Source organism: Neophocaena asiaeorientalis, unplaced genomic scaffold (genome assembly GCF_003031525.2).
Source record: "Neophocaena asiaeorientalis asiaeorientalis breed wild unplaced genomic scaffold, Neophocaena_asiaeorientalis_V1.1 scaffold171, whole genome shotgun sequence".
NCBI classification, from domain to species: Eukaryota; Metazoa; Chordata; class Mammalia; order Artiodactyla; family Phocoenidae; genus Neophocaena; species Neophocaena asiaeorientalis.
The window spans coordinates 1,144,989-1,168,520 of NW_020174013.1; the positions used below are offsets into that span (position 1 = coordinate 1,144,989).

At 45.0% G+C, this 23,532-nt stretch overlaps 1 protein-coding gene across 1 annotated transcript in view; it reads left to right on the plus strand.

Moving 5' to 3' along the window:
• VIT (vitrin) overlaps window positions 1–23,532 on the plus strand; it is a 116,008-nt gene that overhangs the window by 87,890 nt on the left and 4,586 nt on the right. Inside the window, exons 10-12 of the mRNA XM_024753557.1 lie at window positions 3,272–3,419; window positions 14,419–14,522; window positions 18,473–18,699. Of these exons, the coding sequence (XP_024609325.1) occupies window positions 3,272–3,419; window positions 14,419–14,522; window positions 18,473–18,699 (479 nt within the window). The remainder of the gene's footprint in view (window positions 1–3,271; window positions 3,420–14,418; window positions 14,523–18,472; window positions 18,700–23,532) is intronic.

Consider the following 23,532-nt stretch of genomic DNA (forward strand, 5'->3'; position numbering starts at 1 on the left):
GGCCGGGTCTACTGAATCAAGCAATTCCTTTGCATGCTAACACTTGAGGAACACCACCTGGAGTGATTCCCAGGCATCTTTATTTATTGAAGCTGCATAAGCAACTCTGATACTTATCCAGGGTTAAGAAACACTGGCCTAATATACTGGCCAACAAAAAGCATTAATCTATAAACTTGTATCATGTCGAAGAAAACCAAAGCAATTAAGAAAATTGGTAGATTGGTTACTGTAGACACTCTGTCTTACCTTTTCTTCCTCCTGCTGCAACCTCGGTGACCGTGATAAATTCCTCATGCTGGACATTTCATAACCCAGTACTGTCCTTTCATACTGCTGTTGTCATCTTCACATCAGCATGTTTTTATGTCTGTATGAGAAAGCCACCAGGGTCTCAGTGAGCACATGCCCTGAGCGGGAGCCATTGTCATTAAAACATTCTTGGGAAGGAGGAGCAAAGGTGATCCCAATAACAGCCAGCAGGTTAATGAGTGAAGAGAACAGAGGAAACAGAGAAACACCTCACCTCCTTGAAACCTCCTTAAAACACAGTTCAAGATGTAAGAAATAAGGAGAGGGACTTCCCTGCTGGCACGATGGTTAAGAATCCACCTGCCAGTGCAGGGGACACGGGTTCGAGCCCTGGTCTGGGAAGATCCCACAGGCCGTGGAACAACTAAGCCAGTGCGCCACAACTACCAAGCCCGTGTGCCACAACTACCGAAGCCCGTGTGCCTAGAGCCCGTGCTGCGCAACAAGGGAAGCCACCGCAATGAGAAGCCCACGCACCACAACAAAGAGTAGCCCCTGCTTGCCGCAACAAGAGAAAGCCCACGCGCAGCAACGAAAACCCAACGCAGCCAAAAATAATTTTTTAAAAATAAGGAGAAAAAATGGTCTAGGAAGAACTAACATAGTTGCTACAAAACATGTACGCTTCTTCATTTAAAAAGAAAATCCCCTGTGGCCCTTACTGTAATTGTTATTTTTTTTAAAAAAAGGTTTTCATTTAAAAAGGCATATTGAACTATAATATGCTGACATCTGAAGGAAAACCTCTCTTCAGGGGTGCTTCTCAAACTTTAATGTGCATAGGAATCACCTGGGGATCTTGCTAAACTGAGATCTGATTTTATAGGTCAGGGTGGAGCCTGAGAGTCCGTCCGCATTTCCAGCATAGGTGCCAGTGGGCGGCAAGCCCTAAAGAGCACCACTGCCACCTGCTGGCGGCAATTCACATCGCAAGCCCAGACATAGGAAAGAGAGGGTTGGCCCTGTGTGGGGAACCTGCCAAGCCATAGAGCAGTTCTGCTTCTCTTTTGCTTTAGCCCAGGCTTTAGTGGCATCTCTAAACTCCGCTCCTTGATTTTATTTGCTTCTTCCAATCTTCATCTCGAGGAGCATGCTTGAGCATAGACAGTTTGGGGTCAGCAAAGGACAGGGAAAGCCAGCTGAACAGGAAGAGACGGCAGGCCCTGACCATCCAGGCCCACAGGGTCTAAAAGCTTGCGAGGTCCCGAGTGAGCCGAGGCACTGATTCCAGATGGAGCGAGTCAGCCAGGCCTAGAGAGGCCCCTGTCATCACCTACTTCTCCTCTGGTTTTGATTGCCATGTACCACAGCAACAGAATAAAGCAAGTTCTCAGAACTTTTCCCCTTAACCTGCCCACTCTGTAGTATCACTCTTTACTAAATATTTCCCATCAATTCTGCTTAAAACTGTATCAACTCATGTTCATTTCTTGCTTTCGTTAAAAATATATATCCCTCCCTGCCACGGAGCTTCTCCTTTTGGGGAATGGGAGGACCCCCGTCCCATGGAAGCAACACAATGCAGAGAACAGAAGTCGAGAGCAGCCTCATGGGCGATTGTGTGGCAGCTTAGAGATCCAGGCTGGTCTGGACAGCTGCATCCTTCCCACACAGGGCAGAGCTGGCCCCCGTGTCCTCCTGGACACTCCAGTCCAGAAACTTCTAATTTTACTGTCTCTCTTTTTCACCCACGGAACTCTGCTTTGAAATATTTTTGTCTCCCAAATTGCAGTTGTTAAAAGAACTCATTCCTCAGTTTTTGTTAATCAAGGGACTATATAGCTCCCAATAAGAAACTGATCAGCATTGAATAATCAGTTTTATCATCCTGAGATGATATAATTTCAGTCGAGAGCAAAGAAGACACCAACTTGGACTTCCCTGGTGGCGCAGTGGTTAAGAATCCGCCTGCCAATGCAGGGGACACGGGTTCAAGCCCTGGTCAGGGAAGATCCCACATGCTGCGGAGCAACTAAGCCCTTGCGCCACAGCTACTGAGCCTGCGCTCTAGAGCCCGAGAGCCACAACTACTGAAGCCCGCGTGCCTAGAGCCCATGCTCTGCGACAAGAGAAGCCACCGCAATGAGAGGCCCGTGCACTGCAATGAAGAGCAGCCCCCGCTCGCCGCAACTAGAGAAAGCCCACGTGCAGCAACCGAAGACCCAACGCAGCCAAAAATAAATAAATAAAAAAGACACCAACCTCTACTTGCTTACGTGGCTTTCCATCAATTCCTTTCAGCGTTTGAAAGTTTGAACCAGCTTGCAGCCCCACCATCCCCCTGCCTTCATCCTAACCTTCATCTACTTGCAGAGGTCCCAAGATCCTAACCAGAGCGGTCCTAGTATTTATTACAACTAAAAGAAGGGGCAAAAATCTAAGGTAGCTACAAATAAGAACAGGTATCTGTCGATACAGGTGGATAATTTCTATGGTTGCCCCACCCAGGGAAGTGAAGCATAAGTATCCATTTCTCAATCTACACTTCCTGCCCTCCCCTCAGCACTGGCCCTGCAGATTCTTCCCACCTTTATAGAGAGCCAACACACAATTCTAAAAAGTTAGGATGAGAGTAAAAGACCATAAGCTCCAGGGACTCAGTCTGGGTGAATGCCTGCATCTGGGGGTCTGCACTTATATGGTCTGAACTAGGAGACCATTCTGAGGGCCTTCTTAGACTTGACTGGGAGGTCCCTGCTTCTGAAGTCTGTAACTGTGGCTGATACAGAGGCTTCTACAACAGTCATGGAAATAAGTACCAGCCCAGTGTCCAGGACCTTGGTGCCCGGTGAAAATCAGTTATGGATATAAATAAATAAGTATACCTTGCATCTTGCTACTTATTTTTTTAACTTTCTTTTCGTTGGCATCTCAGGGGGCTCTGGTGGAGAAAGCGGGGAGTGAGCATTGAATGCAATGAGAGAGAAGCAGAACAACAGAGTCCCTTTCCATTCCTTAGGCTGCAAAGTTGACTTGTCATTTTTAATTGATGGGAGCGCAAGCATTGGCAAACGTCGATTCCGAATCCAGAAGCAGTTCCTGGCCGACGTTGCCCAAGCTCTTGACATTGGCCCTGCTGGTCCACTGATGGGTGTTGTTCAGTATGGGTAAGTGCTGCTCTGAATTCAGAAATCAAGGGATGTCCCATGCTTAATTTTGTGCCAGAAAAAAATACCGACACATCCTAGAGCACAGCAGACTCATCCTCTTCCCTGATACAAATGTAAATGAAAGAAACCGAAGCAATCCAGATGCCGCTGAAGAAATCTGAGGCTTCCAGAAGGAGGGACAAGTTAATCCACACTTGAAAGTAAATGGCATTTGCACTCCTGACTGGTAGAGAGAATATGTTTGGGAATTAAGAGAGCCGAGTTCAAGTTTTTGCTCAGCCAATATCAAGCTGCGTGGCCTTGGGCTAGGCCTTCACCTCTCTCACGGTCAGTTTCCTCATCAAGGTTGGCCCCCTTTCAACCCTATTAGAGTATTTGTTTGAGGGGCTCCTGTGCTCCACCTATAGGTGGGATGCCCAGAAAACATGGTGCTCTAGGTTCAACTTTCTCCTTTCTCTGGACAACCTTAGTTAGGCCTCTACACTGGTACTGGGAAAGCTCACCCGGCAATGGGGAGGACTGGGGTCGGGGGGAAGGGATGGCCCCCAGCACTCGCCCAGGTGACTGTCCCCAGTTCACTTTACTATTCTACATAGGGTAGAAATTGAGGGCGCATACTATCATCCAATCTCAACTTTTCTCTCATTGGGGATAATAAGTCAATCTTATTTCAGATGTAGTAGATTTCTCGCTAAAGCAGATATACAGATATCAACTGAAAATAGGCAATCAAAAGCGTAAACAAGCACAAATCTCAAATAACAGGTGGGCTTTTGATCAAGAGCCATTAAGGGCAGGATAACTGTCTCACTTTCCACAAAGGATCTCGGGCACAACCCGCCCGTCCTTCTCCCAGATCTGCAGCTTAGCCTCGGCCTTGGACACTAACCTAGGCCTTGGTACCTTTTGCTCAGAAGCCACAGTCTGAAAAGTAAAAAACACACACCTGACAACATCTGGGGCCGTCTCTGGTCCCTGCAAATGTTTCCCGGGGACATCCCAGAACAGCGTTTTAACCGAGGTGGTTATGTCACAGACACTAGAACATTTAGTTTTGAGATGTCCAAAGAAATAAAATGCTTTATTTTCATAAGAACCTATAATGTTTGTATTTTTAGAATTAAATTCCAATGACGTATTTAGCACTATCTTCTATTTCTGTGAAGGAAGATAGCTAAGTGGCACTTATATATAGTCAGAGCCCAATATATGAAAATAGCCAATTGCTACACGTTAATTCTCAGTGTCGGATGTGCTGGAGGGTTTTAACGTGAAATAGGAAAATACGTGGTTTGGGTCATTGTTTTCTTGTTTTCCAGACGTCAACCTATTTTCATTCCTGTGTTACTTTTTAAAGTTAGCAGATGAATAGCAGCCTTCTCTGGGGAGGAAATGTAAGCGTTTTAGTGCCAGATGTTCCCGGTCAGTTTTATTGGGGGGTTCAAAGCTTGGTATGTCATCTTGCATTCAAAATAGCTGCTTTAAAAGCTGTGTATACCAAGGTTTATAGGCAAATATGAAAATAAGGTGGTAAATATGTCAAGGAAAAGAAAAACGGCAGGAGCATTGTGTTGTGTGCCGATGGGAACATGGATTAAAGAACAAATGTAGCAGGGAAGGAAAGAATTCAATAAAGACCCCTTCCCCTCAAAAAGACATTTTCTCTCACGTGTCCCTAATGTCATCACCATTTACAGGGAAGAGTTTACCTCCATGCTTTCCAATGTCACTTTCTAAAAATGCCTTCCCTATTCATCTTTTTTTCCATCTTAGGGTCCTTATTCATTTAAAGCCCTTAAGGGAAATGTGTCTGTTTTCCTTTACTTTATGCTCATACAAACCGATCAATCATCTTCACCCTCCTTCGGCCACGGGGTGGAGTGGAAAGCACAATGAACTGGTGACAGGACGTCTTGAATTCTAGCCTCAGCTCCGCTGTGTGACCCTAAGCAAGTCACCTAACCTCTCCATGTAAGAGCTGCCATCTCTACAGTACAGGCCGGTCGGATCAGATGATTTATTAGGGCTCTGCCAGCCCTGTTGTTCTGTAATTCAGTGACTGGCTCTGTACGCAGAAGACATCCAATCAATGACTGTTGGGTGAACATGCTGGGTGAGCATCCTCTCCCTTCCAGCCTCAGGTTCTGATTAGGTGGGTAAATGATCAGCATGAAATGATGGCTGCACAGAGGTTACACATCCGTCAGGGGAATGTGGGGAACGAAATCAGCTGGAGAGAGGCATTAGGAAGGTGTGACGAGGCTGAAGGGGAAATCCACACACTCAGCTGAAATTGCTTTCATTTCAGCCACCTGGGTGGCTCCCATCCGGCCTTTCTTCAGCAAATGGTCTTAGTGCGAGAGAGGGCAGGGGGTGGGGTAGGAAAGGGTATGGGGGCAGAGGTCGAGGCAGACATGGGGCCAGTGTTTCTGGAAAAGGGCTTTCCAGTGCTTGGCTGGCTGGGAACTGATTCCTCTACTGGTACTTTGGGTTCTCACTGGATTCTAGTGCCCAGCTCACAACCACAGGGAGTCAGCCCTGCTCTCTCAGAATCACAGAGCAATGGGGCCTTAGAAAGCTCCTGGTTCCACCTCCTCGTGTTACAATGAGGAGACAAGGCTCTACAAGAAATGACCACCTTGGCAAGAACTAGAACTCAAGGTGAGACTGGGGTTGGAAAGGAGCTGGCCAAGGTTGGAGGACTCCCGAGCTCAGAATTTCTCCTGCTCTCAGGCCTCTCCCCTCTGTCACCGCTGCCGTGGGTCCACATGGGAGACTCCCCCGAGAAGATTCCTTCCCTTGGTTTTCCTTAGAGCTGAGGCAGAACTTAGACTTTTAAATTTGGAATTTAGAAGACTCATACTATTAACAGGAAACAGAAGGCAAATAAGAAATAAAAAATACGAGAAGGATAAAAATGACCTGATGTACAAAATGCTCGTTCTGTATCCTGATCAGTAAGCATCCTACACAAAGAAATTTTGGATGTGGGAAACAGGAAACCAACCCAGGCAGGCAGGTGAAGGGAGAGTGATGTCACAGGACTGGCAAGTCTTGGTCATTCCCTCCCTCGTCCTTTCCCTGCATCTCCTCGTCTCTCTGCTTGTCCAGTCCGTTCTCTCCTCAGTGGACAGCGTCATCCCCTGCCAGGCTCGTGGTTTCTGCTCCTCTGTAACTTCCCCCTTGCCCTGGCTGGGCTCCTAATTCTGGTCCGGACCAGGGGGAGCCCCTCAGCCCCCGTGGTGCCAGCATGCTCCCTCTCCCACATCCCCCCACCCGCACCTGCAGAGGCTCGGAGCCCAGGCCCGCATTAACCTTTCAGCAACCACAGCGTTCCTTCCATAGTCATCACGCACCTCCAGTAAGAGACGCAGCGTATGACACAGACGCAGAGAGGTTGAGTGACTTCCCTAAGAACACACAGCTAAATGCATGACCACTGGGGAGAGGAGAGATGTTAAATCCTGGGTTAATCCCTAAAATGTCAAACCAAATTGACTTCAAGATTTTGCTCCTCTGCCAAGAAAGCTCCTGATAATGGAGGCTTTCCACCAGACTGAGGACAGAGACACGGCTGAAGACAAAGCCAAGGCTCAAGCCCCCATCTTGCACACATGTTCTAATTTACAGTTAAACAGCCAACATGCTCGTGATTGCGCTTACGACCAACAGGAACATTAAGAGGCCAGATGAAAGCATGGCCAGAGCAAGTCGCTGGTAGGTGAAGTCTAGCAAACAGAATAAGAGAAGCCGCTCACATTTTAGCTGCCACCTGGATCCACAGGGGCTAAACGCCCGCTGGACCTTCCATAGGATTTTGTTTTTATCCCTGATTTCAGTATAAATGGAACAGAATTGCACAGGTTCTTTTGAACTTTGTAATCAACCCCAGGATACCAACATCGGAAAACAGCTGTAGAATAAAGCCAACTATTGGTTTCTCTTCATTTCAAAGTGAAATCCGGTTCTCTGACAGGCACCCCGTGTTTCGGCTCTGAGGTGGGCTGCATCGCCTTACTTTTTCACTTCACAGCCCACCCAACTCAGCCCTGACGGAGCACCCTCAGCTGAGCCTCCCTTCCTGCCCCCCAAAGCGAGAAGGATGCCCAAGGGCTCCCATGGATCAGCTGAGCCACTGAGTGTGGGGCAAGTAGAGTAGGGAGAAGAAACGAGGTGTCGGGTCTGGTGTGATGGGCAGAATAATGGCCACAAAGCTGCCCACGTCTGGAACCCCCGGATGTGTTACCTCCCAGAGCAGGAGGGGCTTTGTGGATGTGGTTAAAGTCAAGGACCCTAAGATGGGGAGATGGTCCTGGATTGCCCAGTGTCCCAGCTTAAACAGCTGAGTCCTTAAAAGCACGTCTCTGATCCTAGGAAATGTGAGAAAGGCCAGTGTCCTTTCAAAAGGGGTTAGTTGTGCTAATTCCCTCAGCAGGTCGGCCTGGGCCCAGTGCTCAGTCCTTTGTAGGGAGGGGCAGAATCATTTTCACTCCGATTGGGTAATACCCTCAAGGGACAAGTCTGCCACCTGACCTGCAGCCAGCAGCATGTCCTTAGGTAACCAGGGTCACCCTAGAACATCCTTCACAGGCATGGTTCGTCTCAATGACTAAGTCCATAAATCATCACACTTTAGCATTAATTAAAAGGCTAAGGATAGTCATTTTATTGTAAACTTAAGGTGATGATGCCTTGTTGTAGGAAACAGTTTCAAAAGGTTCTTGTTATAGGGAATATGGTTAGTTAATGTGTCTCTACTGGCATAAAAATTCATTTGAGAGGCTCACTCTATGTGACTCAAAGCATTATGGGGTAAACCAATAGACTCTGGGACTTTAACCAAATGGGAACCTTAGGACTGAAAGAGCCTCAGAAGTCCTCTAAAATCCAGGGCTTCCCAAGCTGTCCCAAGGATGGGATTCATCTGGATCCCCTATTTTAAAGAATCCCTATCCCCAGCCCAGACCTACTGAATTGAGTTTCTGCTGGGAGACCTGGTAACCTGTGTAGTTTAACAGGGTGGCTCAGGTGAGACTTGTCATCAGGGAGGCCTGCAGACACTGATGTTCTGTCCAGTTCCCTGCCCCCAGGCCCCAGCCTTCCTAGGAATCACCTGTGCCCATCTCTAACAGGCATCCTTTCTTCTCACACACTTGCAGGATAGTCCTTTCCTATTGCACGAAATATCCCTTTCTATGCACAGTCAAATGCTGGCTCCCTATCATTTCTCTTCATCAGTCTTAGCTCTTTTTCCAAACATAGAACAATTTGATATTTTCTCCTTGAGCTGTAAATCTTTATTTTCTTCTCTTAGTTTCAAAGGAAATCTTTGATATCACTGAGGGAAAGAATGTGTTTTCCTTTAATGAGATCTAATAAAATTACAAATTAAAACGTTGCTTACATTAAAATATAGTAGCACGTCTCTTTGAACTTTTAAAATAATCTTCATCTCTGAAAAGGCACCAGGCTAGGGGTAGGGATTTTTTTTTAAATAAAAGCGTTCTCCTTTTATTAAAAAAAATCCCTACCCCTAGCCTGGTGCCTTTTAAATAAAAGGCCACCAGCCCATATATCCTAAAAAAGAACACATACACCCGTGTGCTCTGGTACTGAGAGCTGCCACAGTCTGCAGGTTAAAGACTTACCATTCATTCCTATAATTTAATTACATTACATTTTAACAAAGATTTATTGAGTGTTTACCACGGCCTAAGCACTATGCCATTTGCAGGGGATACTAATGTAAAATTCATCTAAGTGGTTTGATTACATTTGCCTGTAAGTCCCTTGGCGGACGAGCTCTGCGGCTTTACTCCTAATCATAATTTTAGCAACTGGAAAGAGTTTCAGAGGTCCTCTGATCCAACCTTTCAATTCACTAAAAATAAATAACTGTGATAGAGATTCTGTTCTTTGGGACTTCACCAGCTAGTAAGGGAGGCGATATTTTTAAGAGAAATAACATTAAATAAAATGAAAAGCATCTATTCATTGGGTATATGAATGGCTCATCTGTCTGCTTCTGAAGATAGATTCATCTACCGCTATGATGTAATAGGGGAAGAGAGTGGAGTGTGGAGCTCAGAGGGGAGTGTTCAGTTCTACCCGGGATGATCTAAGAGAGGAGAGGACATCTGAGCTTCCTCCTTCCCTCCCTTCCTTCCTTCCTTTCTTTCCATAATTCTCTATTACCCCCTGTATGCTAAGCACCAGGGATAGGAAACACTGGGACATAGCACCTGTTCACGAGTAGGTTACAGTCAATCTTCATGATTTACAGATCCCATATCTACAAATTCACCTACTCCCTAAAATGTACTTGTATCTCCAAAATCAATACTTATGGCACTTTCACAGTTGTGTGGACATGCACAGAAAGGGTATGAAATATACATTCCCAGCTGAGGTTCAACAAGGCGATGCTCTGCCTTCTAGTTTCAGCTCGTTACTATAAACAAGTGTCCTTTTCACAGTCTATTTAGCACCTCATTTTTCTGCTACTCACTGGTGATTTCACTGTTTTTAATGGCCCCAAGTGTAGTGTTGAAGCGCCATCTGTGATGTGCTTATGGAGAAACTGCGAGCGTTAGATAAAACTCCTTCAGGCAACTTGTTGTGCTGTTGGTCATGAGTTCAATAATAATGAATTGATGAGTTGGTATATTCAGCAAAAAAAAGAGGAAGTTTGTTGATCTGTGTGTGATCAACAGATTTGATCTGCTCCAGAAAGTGCTAAAGTACCTAATATCTATAGTGCGTGATGAAGCTATGGAAAAGACGGAAAAGTGGCGGAAGTTAGGAAGTCATGAAATGATGACTGTTTTTTTTTTTAAGCACAGTGGATAGCACTGTGAGACTGAAGGCCAAAAAATTTACAGTAGCACTACCCAGGGCCAAGAAAATGTTAAACCCTTCTCAGTATTTCATTATACGGAAAATTTGCATATAATTATTTATAAGAAACTTATATATTAAATTGGGTACCTTGAAACAGAAACATACATAAAACAAGTTTATATACCGATCTATTGATGAAAATGTGATCAGAGGCCCACAGGAACGTAAGCCCATATTTTCCCTAGGAGCAGTGGCTCAGAACTTGCTAATTTGATGTTTGCAGTAACTTTATAAAACATAACTACTGCAGATAACAAGACTTGACAGTACACGTAGTATGGGAAAGAGGTGATCGATCACTCTACAAAGTGATCGACATTCAGACAGCCTCATGAGCAGGGGAACACTATGGATGTGACTAGGTGACTGGCTTCCACATTTAAAGACTCCTTCTGTAAACACTTCTGAAAGAAAATTTTATATTTTTGCTTTTGAAATTATTTGTCTATGAGCAACGCTTAATTTACGATCAGCTATGATTTCTTCACAATCGTCAGACACTCAGGAAATCTTTCAAAGTGAGAAAATCTAGCCTCAAAATCATTTTCAAATGTAAGTAGAGTTAAAAATTTTCCAGTTAATGGGGTATATATAACATTGTTTGGTAGACGATTATGTAGTTGTTATTGTCAATATCAGTTTTCTATTTTATAGCTAATAATACTTTTGTTGTTTTAACTCATTTTTTTTTTTTTTTTCCCAGTCCCTGAAAAGTTCATATTCCTTGGTTACCAAGGGTAGATCCAGACTCTGGGGACTCTGAAGCTTATGTAGCTTGGGGACTCTTTTAAGAAAAAGAACACAAAATTACAAATACAAAATTAGGCCCCTTGGGCTTCCCTGGTGGCGCAGTGGTTGAGAGTCCGCCTGCGATGCAGGGGACGTGGGTTCCTGCCCCAGTCCGGGAAGATCCCACATGCCGCAGAGCGGCTGGGCCCATGAGCCGTGGCTGCTGAGCCTGTGCGTCTGGAGCCTGTGCTCCACAACGGGAGAGGCCACAACAGTGAGAGGCCCGCGTACTAAAAAAAAAAAAAAAAAATTAGGCCCCTTGGAAGAAGTGTCATTAGGATCCAAGTTAATCCACCTCTGATAGGCACTTAGCACCTGTTGGATAAAACATCCTCTGCAGAGGCCACTGTGGTGCAGGAAGACCAGGTAGGAAGCTATAGCCATAGTTCAGGAAAGAGAAGATCATAGTCCAAACTTGAGGATGGAAAGGATGAGAGAGACACAAGAAATATTTAAGAGGTTGGTGTGACAGGAATGCATATTGCTGGGACGACTTGATGAGTCAGAAGAGGGACTACAGAAGGGGATGTGGGTGGTTTGATGGAGCAGATATGGAAGATAATTGACTTCAGTTTTGGAAATATCAAAGCCAAGGAGCCTGTGGACCACACCCAGGGACCACAGATGTATGGAAGTATCCCAGATGTATGGAAGCCTTTTATTTATTCTGAGGTTCAAGAGAGAGGACTGACCAGTGTGCACGAAACAGCTGTTGGCATATGAATGGAATGGTCGGTGAACCCCAGGTGGCTGAAGTTGATGAGACCCCCCAGGGTTGTGCATACATTAAGAAGGGATGCATGAGGGAGATAGCACTGCCAGGAACATCAGCATTTAGAGGTAGAGATGCACAGAAGAGGAACGAAGAAATGTATGTCTCTTTAATACTGTTAATGGAGCGCCTGCAGGTACCACATACTGTGTGAGGTGTTGTCAGCTAGAGGAAGCAGTCAGGCACAGAGGTTGTCAGCTGGGGCCGGGGCCCAGGGAGACAGGTAGCTGGAGCTTGGAGGGTGGGCACAACTGGCGTTTCCCAGATGAGGGAACCGATGAGCAAAGGCACAGGGCTAGAAAACCAGGAAATAGTGAGTAGCTCATTCTAAGTAGAATATAGGTGAGAGTGAGAGAGAGAACGGTATGAGCCTGCTAGGTTGGAATCAAAGTTACGGATGGGCTTTGAAAGCCAAAATATGAAGTTAACAATAGGAGTCTCGGATGATTTTGAGCCAAGTTTTACAGTTAGAGCTGAACATGAGGAAGGGTTCTCTAGCAGACAGGCATATACCCAGCATTGCAGAGACTGACATAGAGACTCATAATAGAACCAGCAAGAAGTAAGGTAGCCTGAACTCAGAGGGTTGCACAGAAACACAGAGGAGGGGATAAAAGCAAGTGCTCCAGACAGAGGAACTTAGGAGACGTGCCTGACAGGTCCCACGGGTCCTATGACTGAGCAAGTAAAGATGGGGTCCAGGTTTTGAGCCTAGATGGCCGGGCGGCAAGTACAGCAGTTACTGAAATTGATCTGTGAGAATAGAAACCGGAAAGCCCTGGAGCCCCAAGGGAAAGAAGACTAACCGTGAAAGTACTAGAGTTCCTTCTCTGTGATTCCCCCTCCCTGGGCCCTGAGCAGTGGAGTGTGTTAAAGCAGCCTCGGTTCGGTTCGCAGCCTTCGCATGTGGCTTGATGGTGAGGTCGAACTCAGCCAGAATGCCCACATTTCTCTGTTCTGCACTTTGCTTTATTGTTGTTGTTCGTTTGTGTTTAATCCTGAACTAGAACTTGGTTTTCACCTGGGGGCTTTTCATCTGGTTGGATTTTTCCCCAACACCCACCCTAGTTGAGCTCGTCTTAAACTTTCCTTGTCTTCGCTGAAGGTAGTTGGTCCTCCCAGTTTCACATCACCTCTCCCTTAGAGAAGTGGACTTCTGGGCAGTTTGCTTTGGTTTTGCCCAAGAACCAGCCTGTGTCCCTCATATTCACTAATGAGATGGAGGACAGAGGGGCATCCTTCCAGCCTCTTTCCGAACTCTCCTCCGACATAGATCACCTTGTGAAAGCTAGGAGGGTCGGATAATAGGGTCGGAGCAGGGGAGGGAAGGGAGGCAGAGGATGTCTCCTCTCGAGTCCTGGGGAACTGGCTTCCTGGTGACTGCACTGCCAGGTTCCCCAAAGGACTGGCTGAGAATCCACTGTAGGGCCTGGGAATTCCCACCCGAAACTGCCGAAACCTGCTTCTTCCTGGATCTACTCCAGGTGTTTATGGAAAGACTCGCTTTTAAAGGTCTCCTTCTCCCTCTCCTTGAAGACTTAGTAATCTGCAGCCAGGAATTTGCAGTTCCACATTTTCAAAAAGTATTAAGAATTTCAAGACAGCAGCATCAGAGCATTGAAGCAAGGGCAGGCTCTTTTGGCGTTTGGGGCTCCGTGTGACCTCAGAGGTCACACCTGCAGGAAGCGCTGCCAGTGGCTGAGTGTCAGCACTTCGAGAGATGTGATTTCATCCCCACTTCATCCTGAGTGTGACCACACACGTCCACCCCACGGAGCCCTCGTCCCTCCCGACACACCTTCCACCTGGTCATGAAAGGTATTCCACACCCCCTGCTCAGCTGCTCCCAAGCCTGTTAACCAAGGAGACTCTGCTCTAGAGAAGGGTTCTCATTCTGTTTCTCCACTTAATTCACTCCAACTCCTCTCCAGCTAACATTCAGCCTTCAATAAAATAGATGTTGACCTTCTAGGTAAGATTTGAATATTCTCACCCAGTCACAGGAGCCACAGAGTGAGAAAGATGAAGGGATGTCTTCTCCTTGACACAGCTGTTAAGATGCAGTTCCAATGCTGGGGTAACCCAGGGGTGGCTATCAGCTGAGACTCTCTTCCTAGAAAGGAGGGTCTGGGGCAGCCTGGGGACATCCTGACATTTGCAAAATCCCACTTGACAACAGTCCTGATCTTTAACAACATAAACCTTATGATCTTTATTTTTATCTAGATGAGGAAACTGAGGCCCAGAGAAGTTAGATGACTTCTCAAGGTCACACAGCTAGGAAACAGCATAGTCAAAACTAGAACCCACACCTTCGGTGTCCCGAAACAGCCCAATCCTCTCTACACACACTGTGGAGGACCCAGTCCTCCCATTACTTCTGTCCACAGTGGGGCATTTTATAAACACCAGCTTAAGGCTTTGAAGCAGCTTCCATTCTGTTCATATCTAAAACAATCATCAGCTCTGATTTCTGCTTTCCTCAAAGTGTAATAACTTTCCAGCTAATTTTTATTTCTTGTTCTGAATCTTCAGAGACAACCCTGTTACCCAGTTTAATCTCAAGACTCACATGAATTCCCGGGATCTGAAGACAGCCATAGAGAAAATTACCCAGAGAGGAGGGCTTTCTAATGTAGGTATGTGATCCGGATGGCAATCTTCTTGCTACCATGGTTCTCTTTCTTTTCATGCTAGATAGAAAAAGGAAAAAATCAAAATAATCCATCAAGAAATGACTCACATAATATCTGTATCTTTCCTCAAGTATTATCATGGATTCAGGGGGCAAAAATCATTACCACATACATGCTGGAGAGTTCTAGCACGCCGGGTACCTCAGTATGGCAGCTTTCTTCAGGACAAGTAGAACTGCAATCATGACTATTCCAACTGTTCTCCGAGTCATCAGCTATTTTTCATTATATTTTGTAAAAACTTTTTTTTTATAAAAATAAGTAAAATTTGTAACCAGTTCCATTCAGGAAGCTCCACAGTGCCCCTTGAGAGTGTTTTTCTAATCAGCTCCTGTTATAGTAATAACTGTGCAAAAAGAGACATGGTCTTTGTTTCAAGCTGAGTCTCTATCTGATCCTTGGTGGTGGTGATGGGGTGGGGTAGCAGTGGGGTACCAGAATTCCAAGGTCAAGATTTAGTCCTCAATGGGGCAGGTCCAGAAACTCCACTTTATCAGTTCCCCAGAGGTGACCAGGCATTAGGAAACAGTTTCACACGAACCAAGCTCAAAGGCCACCAATGAGCCCATGCCAGTGTACTAATTTATAAATGGTAGTCTGGTTTTGGGGGCACTGGGCAGGCTGTCCACTTCTTGGGGAACCTGTCTGTACCATCGCAATCCAGGGAAATGGATAAGTGAGCCACAGTTGCTTGACATGGAGCGCACACAGGGAATAGAACTATCTTTGAAGGATCATCTTCAAAATTACAGTAAACCTGATTAATTATTTCCCTCTCCACCTCAGTGTTTGTCTCTGTAGACCAGTGTATTAGCATCTGGCAAATGAAGAGCCTTTGATCTCTGAACAATTCTAAATAAACACTGGCCAAGTCACTGCTATCCAAGACACCAAATCAGTATTACCTAATCAGGAACATGATAGAATTGATGTCTGCTTTTTCACTTTAATACTTAGATCAGTGAAATTCCAGTAATGTATCATGGAGTAAAACTTTAAAACTTCAGGGGCTTCCCTGGTGGCGCAGTGGTTAAGAATCCGCCTGCCAGTGCAGGGGACACGGGTTCGAGCCCTGGTCCGGGAAGATCCCACATGCCGCGGAGCAACTGAGCCCGTGCGCCACACCTACTGAGCCTGTGCTCTAGAGCCCTCGAGCCACAACTGCTGAGACTTCGTGCTACAACTACTGAAGCCCAAGCACCTGGAGCCTGTGCTCTGCAACAAGAGAAGCCACCGCAATGAGAAGCCCGCGCACTGCAACGAAGAGTAGCCCCCGCTCGCCACAACTAGAGAAAGATCGCGTGCAGCAACGAAGACCCAACACAGCCAAAAATAAAATTTTCAAAAGAATTGTTTAAAAAATAAAAACTTTAAAACTTCAGAAGACATCTGTTTCTTTGATGGGATTAACAAAATCAGCATAAAATCATTCTTTCAGTGGGTAACATGTTCTATCTCTGCCCTGTATTGATCTGGGTTTGGGTTTAGAGAACTGAACCCATTCCAGCAGGTTTAAGCAGAAAGGGATTTATTTCAGGGTATTAAATGGTTTTGAGAATTACTGAAGAAATCAACTCTAGGCTGAGCTTTCGGAGATGGCTTCCCAAGGCTTCCTGCAGAACCAGGACCTCCAAGGAGCTGTACCTCTTCCAAGATCAGGAAATTGCTTTCTCAATTCTGCCACCACAGCCTCTTTAGGAATCTGCTTCAGCCAGGAAGCCACCGTGATCAGGAAGTTTCTGCTATAGCTGCCAGCTACAAAACCATGCCTTGCCTGCTCCATTCACAGCCACAAAGTGAATGCTCTGCACCCTACGTTCTCAACACTAAGGAAGCTGGAGACCAAACATAGGCGCCTCTGCTAACACTTCCCTGGAGAAGTCAAACACTCTACAGACTTGTCAGCAGAAACAGCAGAATCAAATCTCATGTGTGTGCATCATGTCATGAAACTAAGACAAATCCATAACTAGCTGCAAGGAAGTCTCAATGTAGTTTTCAGATTTCCAGCCTCTGTTTTCAAGACATGCTGGAAGGTGGATGGAATATGTATTGAGCACAAATTGACCATGACCTCCAAATTTAAGATTGGTGGGGTCAAGGTGATCTTCCGATGGCTCCCTGTGCCCTGTCTACAGGCAGTTAACGTTAAACCAGGGGGGACTGCTGGGTGCCTTGGGCCTTGAGGGAAATCAGCCCCAGCTGTGAAAGCAGTTCTCAGCAGCCAGTGTTTCCCTTAGCAACTGTGTTCTATGCAGCCAGCTCACATGGGTTCTCCGAGACATTTCTCTAGCAACTGAGTATGTAACCATTTGATCCTTTCATTTGTCAGGTAAGATTATACTAGCCAGCGGAGCCAGGATGCTGGTCAAAACCAAAGAAGCATTGAGTGTAATGTCATTAACCCTAATGTCTTAAGAAGGTAGCTCGTAACTTTTATTTTGATTGGGGACCCCTTTGAAAGCTATGGCCCTTGTACCCAAATAAATACTTATATACACAAAATACTGTGTATAAATTCAGGGGATTTGTGGGTACTCACCCCCAGTGCCCCAGGGGTTCACAGAGCCCAGGTTAAGAGACCTACCTTACTATATGCAGCTATGCTGACTCTAGGGTGACCAGTCATCCCAGTTTGCCCAGGGGCATATGGGGCTTCCAGTGCTAAAACTGGGAAAGTCCTGGAAAACTGGGACAGTTGATCACCCTCCTTGATTCCAAAAAATTTCATAAGACCCTAGACAGTGTGAAGTATATGCTTGAGAAAGCCATGCTGGGAGGCTGTGCTATCCCTCTCGACTGAGGCAGGTTGTCGTCATGGAAACCTAGGCCCAGAGGCCCTGAGTGACCCACCCAGGCCTACATAGCCAGTAGGCAGCATAGCCAGGCTAGAACACCTCTCTTAGTTCTTAGTGGGTGCAGCATGTCCCGAGCCAGCCAGACCTGTGCCCCTGGTGGAACTAGACACAAGATTCCACTGAACCCAGAATATAGCCTTCCCCACCCAGCGGCTGCTGGAGCACCAGGCTCACCCCAAGCCACCGTAGCCCAAGGAGAGGCTCCTGTCACTTCAGCTCCCCCAACCCCACACTCTGGGAAATGGCACAGGGGCTTAGTGAGGTTGGTTCCAGCACCCAGGCAAAGAACGGACACTTTTGTTCCTATGAAAGTTCTCATCTGTTTGCTGGTCTTTAAAACTTTTATTTTTTGAATTTAATTTTTAAAATTGAAGTAGAGTTGATTTACAATATTAAGTTAGTTTCAGGTGTACAGCAAAGTGATTCAGTTATATATTTTTTCAGATTACTTTCCATTATAGGTTATTACAAGATATTGAACATTGTTCCCTGTGTTTTACAGTAAATCCTTGTTATCTATTTTATGAATAATAGTTAGCATCTGTTAATCCCATACTTTTATCCCTCCCCCGATTCCCTTTCCTCTTTGGTAACCGTAAGTTTGTTTTCTATGTCTGTGAATCTGTTTCTGTTTTGTATATAGATTCATTTGTATTATTTTTTAGATTCCATGTGTGATATATAATATTTGTCTTTGTCTAACTTACTTCACTTGGTATACTACTTCACTTGGTATGATAATCTCTAGGTCCAACCAGGTTGCCACAAATGGTGTAAAACTGTTAAAAAAAAAAAAAAAGAGAGAGAATTAGAAGTTAAAGGCTTAAAATGAAACAGGAGGGAAACGGCTAGTGGTGATGGTTCCAAGACATTGTGAGTGCATTTAATACCACTGAACTGTACACCTAAAACTAATTAATGTGATTAAAAAAGAACAAGCCAACAAGGGAGGGAATGAGTATTTTTCTGCATCTCTTTATGCTGCTATGATCAGTTCCATGATCATTCCAAGCACGAGTTTTCTTTTTCTCCCAGGCCGGGCCATCTCCTTTGTGACTCAGAACTTCTTTTCCAAATCTAACGGAAACAGAGGCAGTGCTCCCAATGTGGCCGTGGTGATGGTGGACGGCTGGCCCACGGACAAGGTGGAAGAGGCATCAAGGTTTGCAAGAGAGTCAGGAATCAACATTTTCTTCATCACCATGGAAGGTGCCTCTGAAAATGAGAAGCAGTACGTGCTAGAGCCCAACTTTGCAAACAAGGTATGTAAGTGGGAGACCCACCCAACATAAGAATTCCCTGCACTTTGCAAAGCTGTAACAGCCACCCAGGCTGTGTCTCTTTTTCCTTCAAATGGGTGTTAAGCTCACTTCTAGGTAGGAGGGCCTCCAGTGAGGGACTAGTAAGTCTGGAACCTGGAGTTATCCTCTCAAAGCAACCCCCCCACCCCACGACCACCACCATGTACCTGATGAACTGAGGCCCAGCATCAGCACCTTGGGAGGAGCAGGGTCCCCAAGGTCTCACAGTAAAGACTCCCCTGAGCTCCTCCTATAGCCCCAGGGGACCTCAACTGGGCAGCCCACAAGGCTTCACACGAGCATGCACATGGGCACACATGCACTGCAAGTTAACTAATCTGATAAACAAGAAAAAGGTATTGAATCAAGTCAGGGAGATCAGGATTTCAAACTCAGCTGCCCCTCAGTTCTGTGGAAATGCCTGGCAGGAGATGGGAGTAGAACAGATGGGGATCCAGGCCCTCACACCCATCCCCCCAAAGCAGCCCATTTTTTGTATATTTTGTACAGTGGGACCCCACATAAACCTTCCTCCAAAGACAGGACCCCAGGTTTAAAAAGGAAAGGAAGAGAGAGGGCAGACAGCAGAAGCAAGAAGAACTACAATCCTGGAGCCTGTGGAACAAAAACCACATTCACAGAAAGACAGATGATGAAAAGGCAGAGGGCTATGTACCAGATGAAGGAACGAGATAAAACCCCAGAAAAACAACTAAATGAAGGGGAGACAGGCAACCTTCTAGAAAAAGAATTCAGAATAATGATAGTGAAGATGATCCAGGACCTCCCTCGGAAAAAGGATGGAGGCAAAGATCGAGAAGATGCAAGAAATGTTTAACAAAGACCTAGAAGAATTAAAGAACAAACAAACAGAGATGAACACTACAATAAATGAAATGTAAACTACACTGGAAGGAATCAATAGCGGAATAACTGAGGCAGAAGAACGGATAAGTGACCTGGAAGACAGGATGGTGGATTCACTTCTGCAGAACAGAATAAAGAAAAAAAAAAGAAAAGAAATGAAGACAGCCTACAAGACCTCTGGGACAACATTAAACACAACAACATTTGCATTATAGGGGTCCCAGAAGGAGAAGAGAGAGAGAAAGGACCCGAGAAAATATTTGAAGGGATTATAGTCAAAAACTTCCCTAACATGGGAAAGGAAATAGCCACCCAAGTCCAGGAAGTGCAGCGAGACCCATACAGGATAAACACAAGGAGAAACACGCCAAGACACATAGTAATCAAATTGGCAAAAATTAAAGACAAAGAAAAATTATTGAAAGCAGCAAGGGAAAAACGACAAATAACATACAAGGGAACTCCCATAAGGTTAACAGCTGACTTCTCAGCAGAAACTCTACAAGCCAGAAGGGAGTGGCATGATATACTTAAAGTGATGAAAGGAAGAATCTACAACTAAGAATACTCTACCCAGCAAGGATCTCATTCAGATTCAATTGAGAAATCAAAAGCTTTACAGGCAAGCAAAAGGTAAAAGAATTCAGCACCACCAGACCAGTTCCTCAACAAATGCTAAAGGAACTTCTCTAAGTGGGAAACACAAGAGAAGAAAAGGACCTACAAAAACAAACCCAAAACAATTAAGAAAATGGTCATAGGAACATACATATCGATAATTACTTTAAACGTGAATGGATTAAAGGCTCCAATCAAAAGACACAGGCTTGCTGAATGGATACAAAAACAAGACCTATATATATGCTGTCTACAAGAGACCCACTTCAGACCTAGGGACATATACAGACTGAAAGTGAGAGGATGGAAAAAGATATCCCATGCAAATGAAAATCAAAAGAAAGCTGGAGTAGCAATACTCATATCAAATAAAATAAACTTTAAAATAAAGTGTTACAAGAGACAAGGAAGGACATTACATAATGATCAAGGGATCAATCCAAGAAGAAGATATAACAACTATAAATATATATGCACCCAACATAGGAGCACTTCAATACATAAGGCAACTGCTAACAGCTATAAAAGAGGAAATCGACAGTAACACAATAATAGTGGGGGACTTTTACACCTCACTTACACCAATGGACAGATCATCCAAAATGAAAATAAATAAGGAAAGAGAAGCTTTAAATGACACAATAGACCAGATAGATTTAACTGATATTTATAGGACATTCCATCCAAAAACACCAGATTACACTTTGTTCTCAAGTGCGCATGGAACATTCTCCAGGATAGATCACATCTTGGGTCACAAATCAAACCTCAGTAAATTTAAGAAAACTGAAATCATATCAAGCACCTTTTCTGACCACAACGCTATGAGATTAGAAATGAATTACAGGCGAAAAAACGTAAAACACACAAACACATGGAGGCTAAACAATATGCTACTAAATAACAAAGACATCACTGAAGAAATCAAAGAGGAAATCAAAAACTACCTGGAGACAAATGACAATGAAAACACGATGACCCAAAACTTATGGGACGCAGCAAAAGCAGTTCTAAGAGGGAAGTTTAGAACAATTCAATCTCACCTCAAGCAACAAGAAAAATCTGAAATAAACAATCTAACATTACACCTAAAGGAACTAGAGAAAGAAGAACAAACAAAACCCAAAGTTAGCAGAAGAAAAGAAATCATAAAGATCAGAGCAGAAGTAAATGAAATAGAAACAAAACAATAGCAAAGTTCAATAAAATTAAAGGCTGGTTCTTTGAGAAGATAAAATTGATAAACCATTAGCCAGACTCATCAAGAAAAAGGGAGAGGACTCAGATCAATAAAATTAGAAATGAAAAAGGAGAAGTTACATCCACTCTCACCACTATTATTCAGCATAGTTTTGGAAGTCCTAGCCACAGCAATCAGAGAAGAAAAATAAATAAAAGGAATACAAATTGGAAAAGAAGAAGTAAAAGAGTCACTGTTTGCAGATGACATGATACTATACATAGAGCATCCTAAAGATGCCACCAGAAAACTACTAGAGCTACACTGAATTTCTTAAAGTTGCAGGATACAAAATTAATGCATTCCTATACAAAAATGGTGAAAAATCTGAAAGAGAAATTAAGGAAACACTCCCATTTACCATGGCAACAAAAAGAATAAAATACCTAGGAATAAACCTACCTAGGGAGACAAAAGACCTCTATGCAGAAAACTATAAGACACTGATGAAAGAAATTAAAGATGATTAAAAAAAAAAAAAGGAAAGGAAGAGGATAGGAGGGAGGGGTGGGGGGATGCCTGCAAGCTTTAGTGTTGTGTCTCCAGATCTACTAGGGCTCAGCTCCCTGCACAAATCCTGCACTTCATTGTCCTTGAAATTCTCATCTCCCTTAACCGCTAGGACACGGTGTGGCTCTTACTTCATTTGCTCTCTCCTCTTTTCCGTTTTTTTTTTTGTTTGTTTTTTTTGTTTTTTTGCGGTATGCGGGCCTCTCACTGCTGTGGCCTCTCCCGTTGCGGAGCACAGGCTCCGGACGCGCAGGCTCAGCGGCCATGGCTCACGAGCCCAGCCGCTCCGCGGCATGTGGGATCCTCCCGGACCGGGGCACGAACCCGTGTCCCCTGCATCGGCAGGTGGACTCTCAACCACTGCGCCACCAGTGAAGCCCTCTTTTCCGTCTTGTACCCTAAGTGTAGACTTCCCCAGGGCTCAGTTCTTTGCCTTCTCCTCTGCTCTCACTAGGTTTTCTCCCTCCAGAACCTCTCCCAGGGCCACAGCTTCAGCCTTTGCTCACAGGCAATGATACGCTCGTATGTCTCCCTCCCTGGTCTCTCCGGAGCTCAATAGCCATTTGTTTCCAGCTGATTGACTAGTCTCCACCCGATGTCCCCAAGAGCCTTAAACGTTACGTGCAAAATGCCAAGTGCATCATCTTTCCCACCCAAATTCTTTCCTCCTCTGGACTGTACATACAGGCCCCACAGCTGTCTCAGACACCCAGAGTCACCCCAGGACACCCTGTCAGCTCCCATGTCACGTATCTCACGTCTGTCCACTCTTTCCCATGCCCAGTGCCACCTTTCCAGTTCAACTACTACTTTACATCTATTATTTCTCCCTCCAGTTTAGATTTCACAATGAAGCTCATGTTTATGAAGAGTTTTCCCAGTCCTGTGGGGTCCTTGCTTCAAATCCTTCATTATTCCCTATTATTCCCAAGGTCTTCTGGAGTGTGGTCCTAACCCAGATTCCCAGCGCATCTTCCTAGCTCCAGCCACCTGGCGTCCTGCTGTGACTTACTCAGCCTGCCTGGTGGGGAATCCCTCCTCTCCATCCGTTGGCTGCAACTCAGCTCAGCCTCAACACCCATCTCATATGCCACCTAAGCCATGGAAAGTTTTGTGAACCCCATTAGGTTTTTACAAACCAATTAAAGTATATTTCCTAGGACATTTTAAAGTCATTTCTTGTCTTAAAATAAGGTTTTAATTATACACCTTCGATTGTAGCCATCAGGTCTGTGATTCTCTCTGTGACCCACGCATACCCACCCCGTCCCCCAGAGAGGCAGCGGCAAGGGGGAAACAGTCACTTCCAGGAACACACCGACCAGCTTGCTCAATGTTTATTTGCAGGTGCCTTGAGTTTTTTTCTGGAACAAACTTGGGCACAAGTAAATATTAAGTTGCCTGGAGGCAGGGTTGTCCAGAGGACAGAGCTTGGGTTCTACGAGCAGACAGATTTGTGTTCCGGCCTCAAGGATTCAAGGGATGTCACTTCACAGCTGGTCCTCAGTTTGTTCCTTCATGACAAGGGGGTTATAAATTCCACCCTGTAGGGTTAAGTT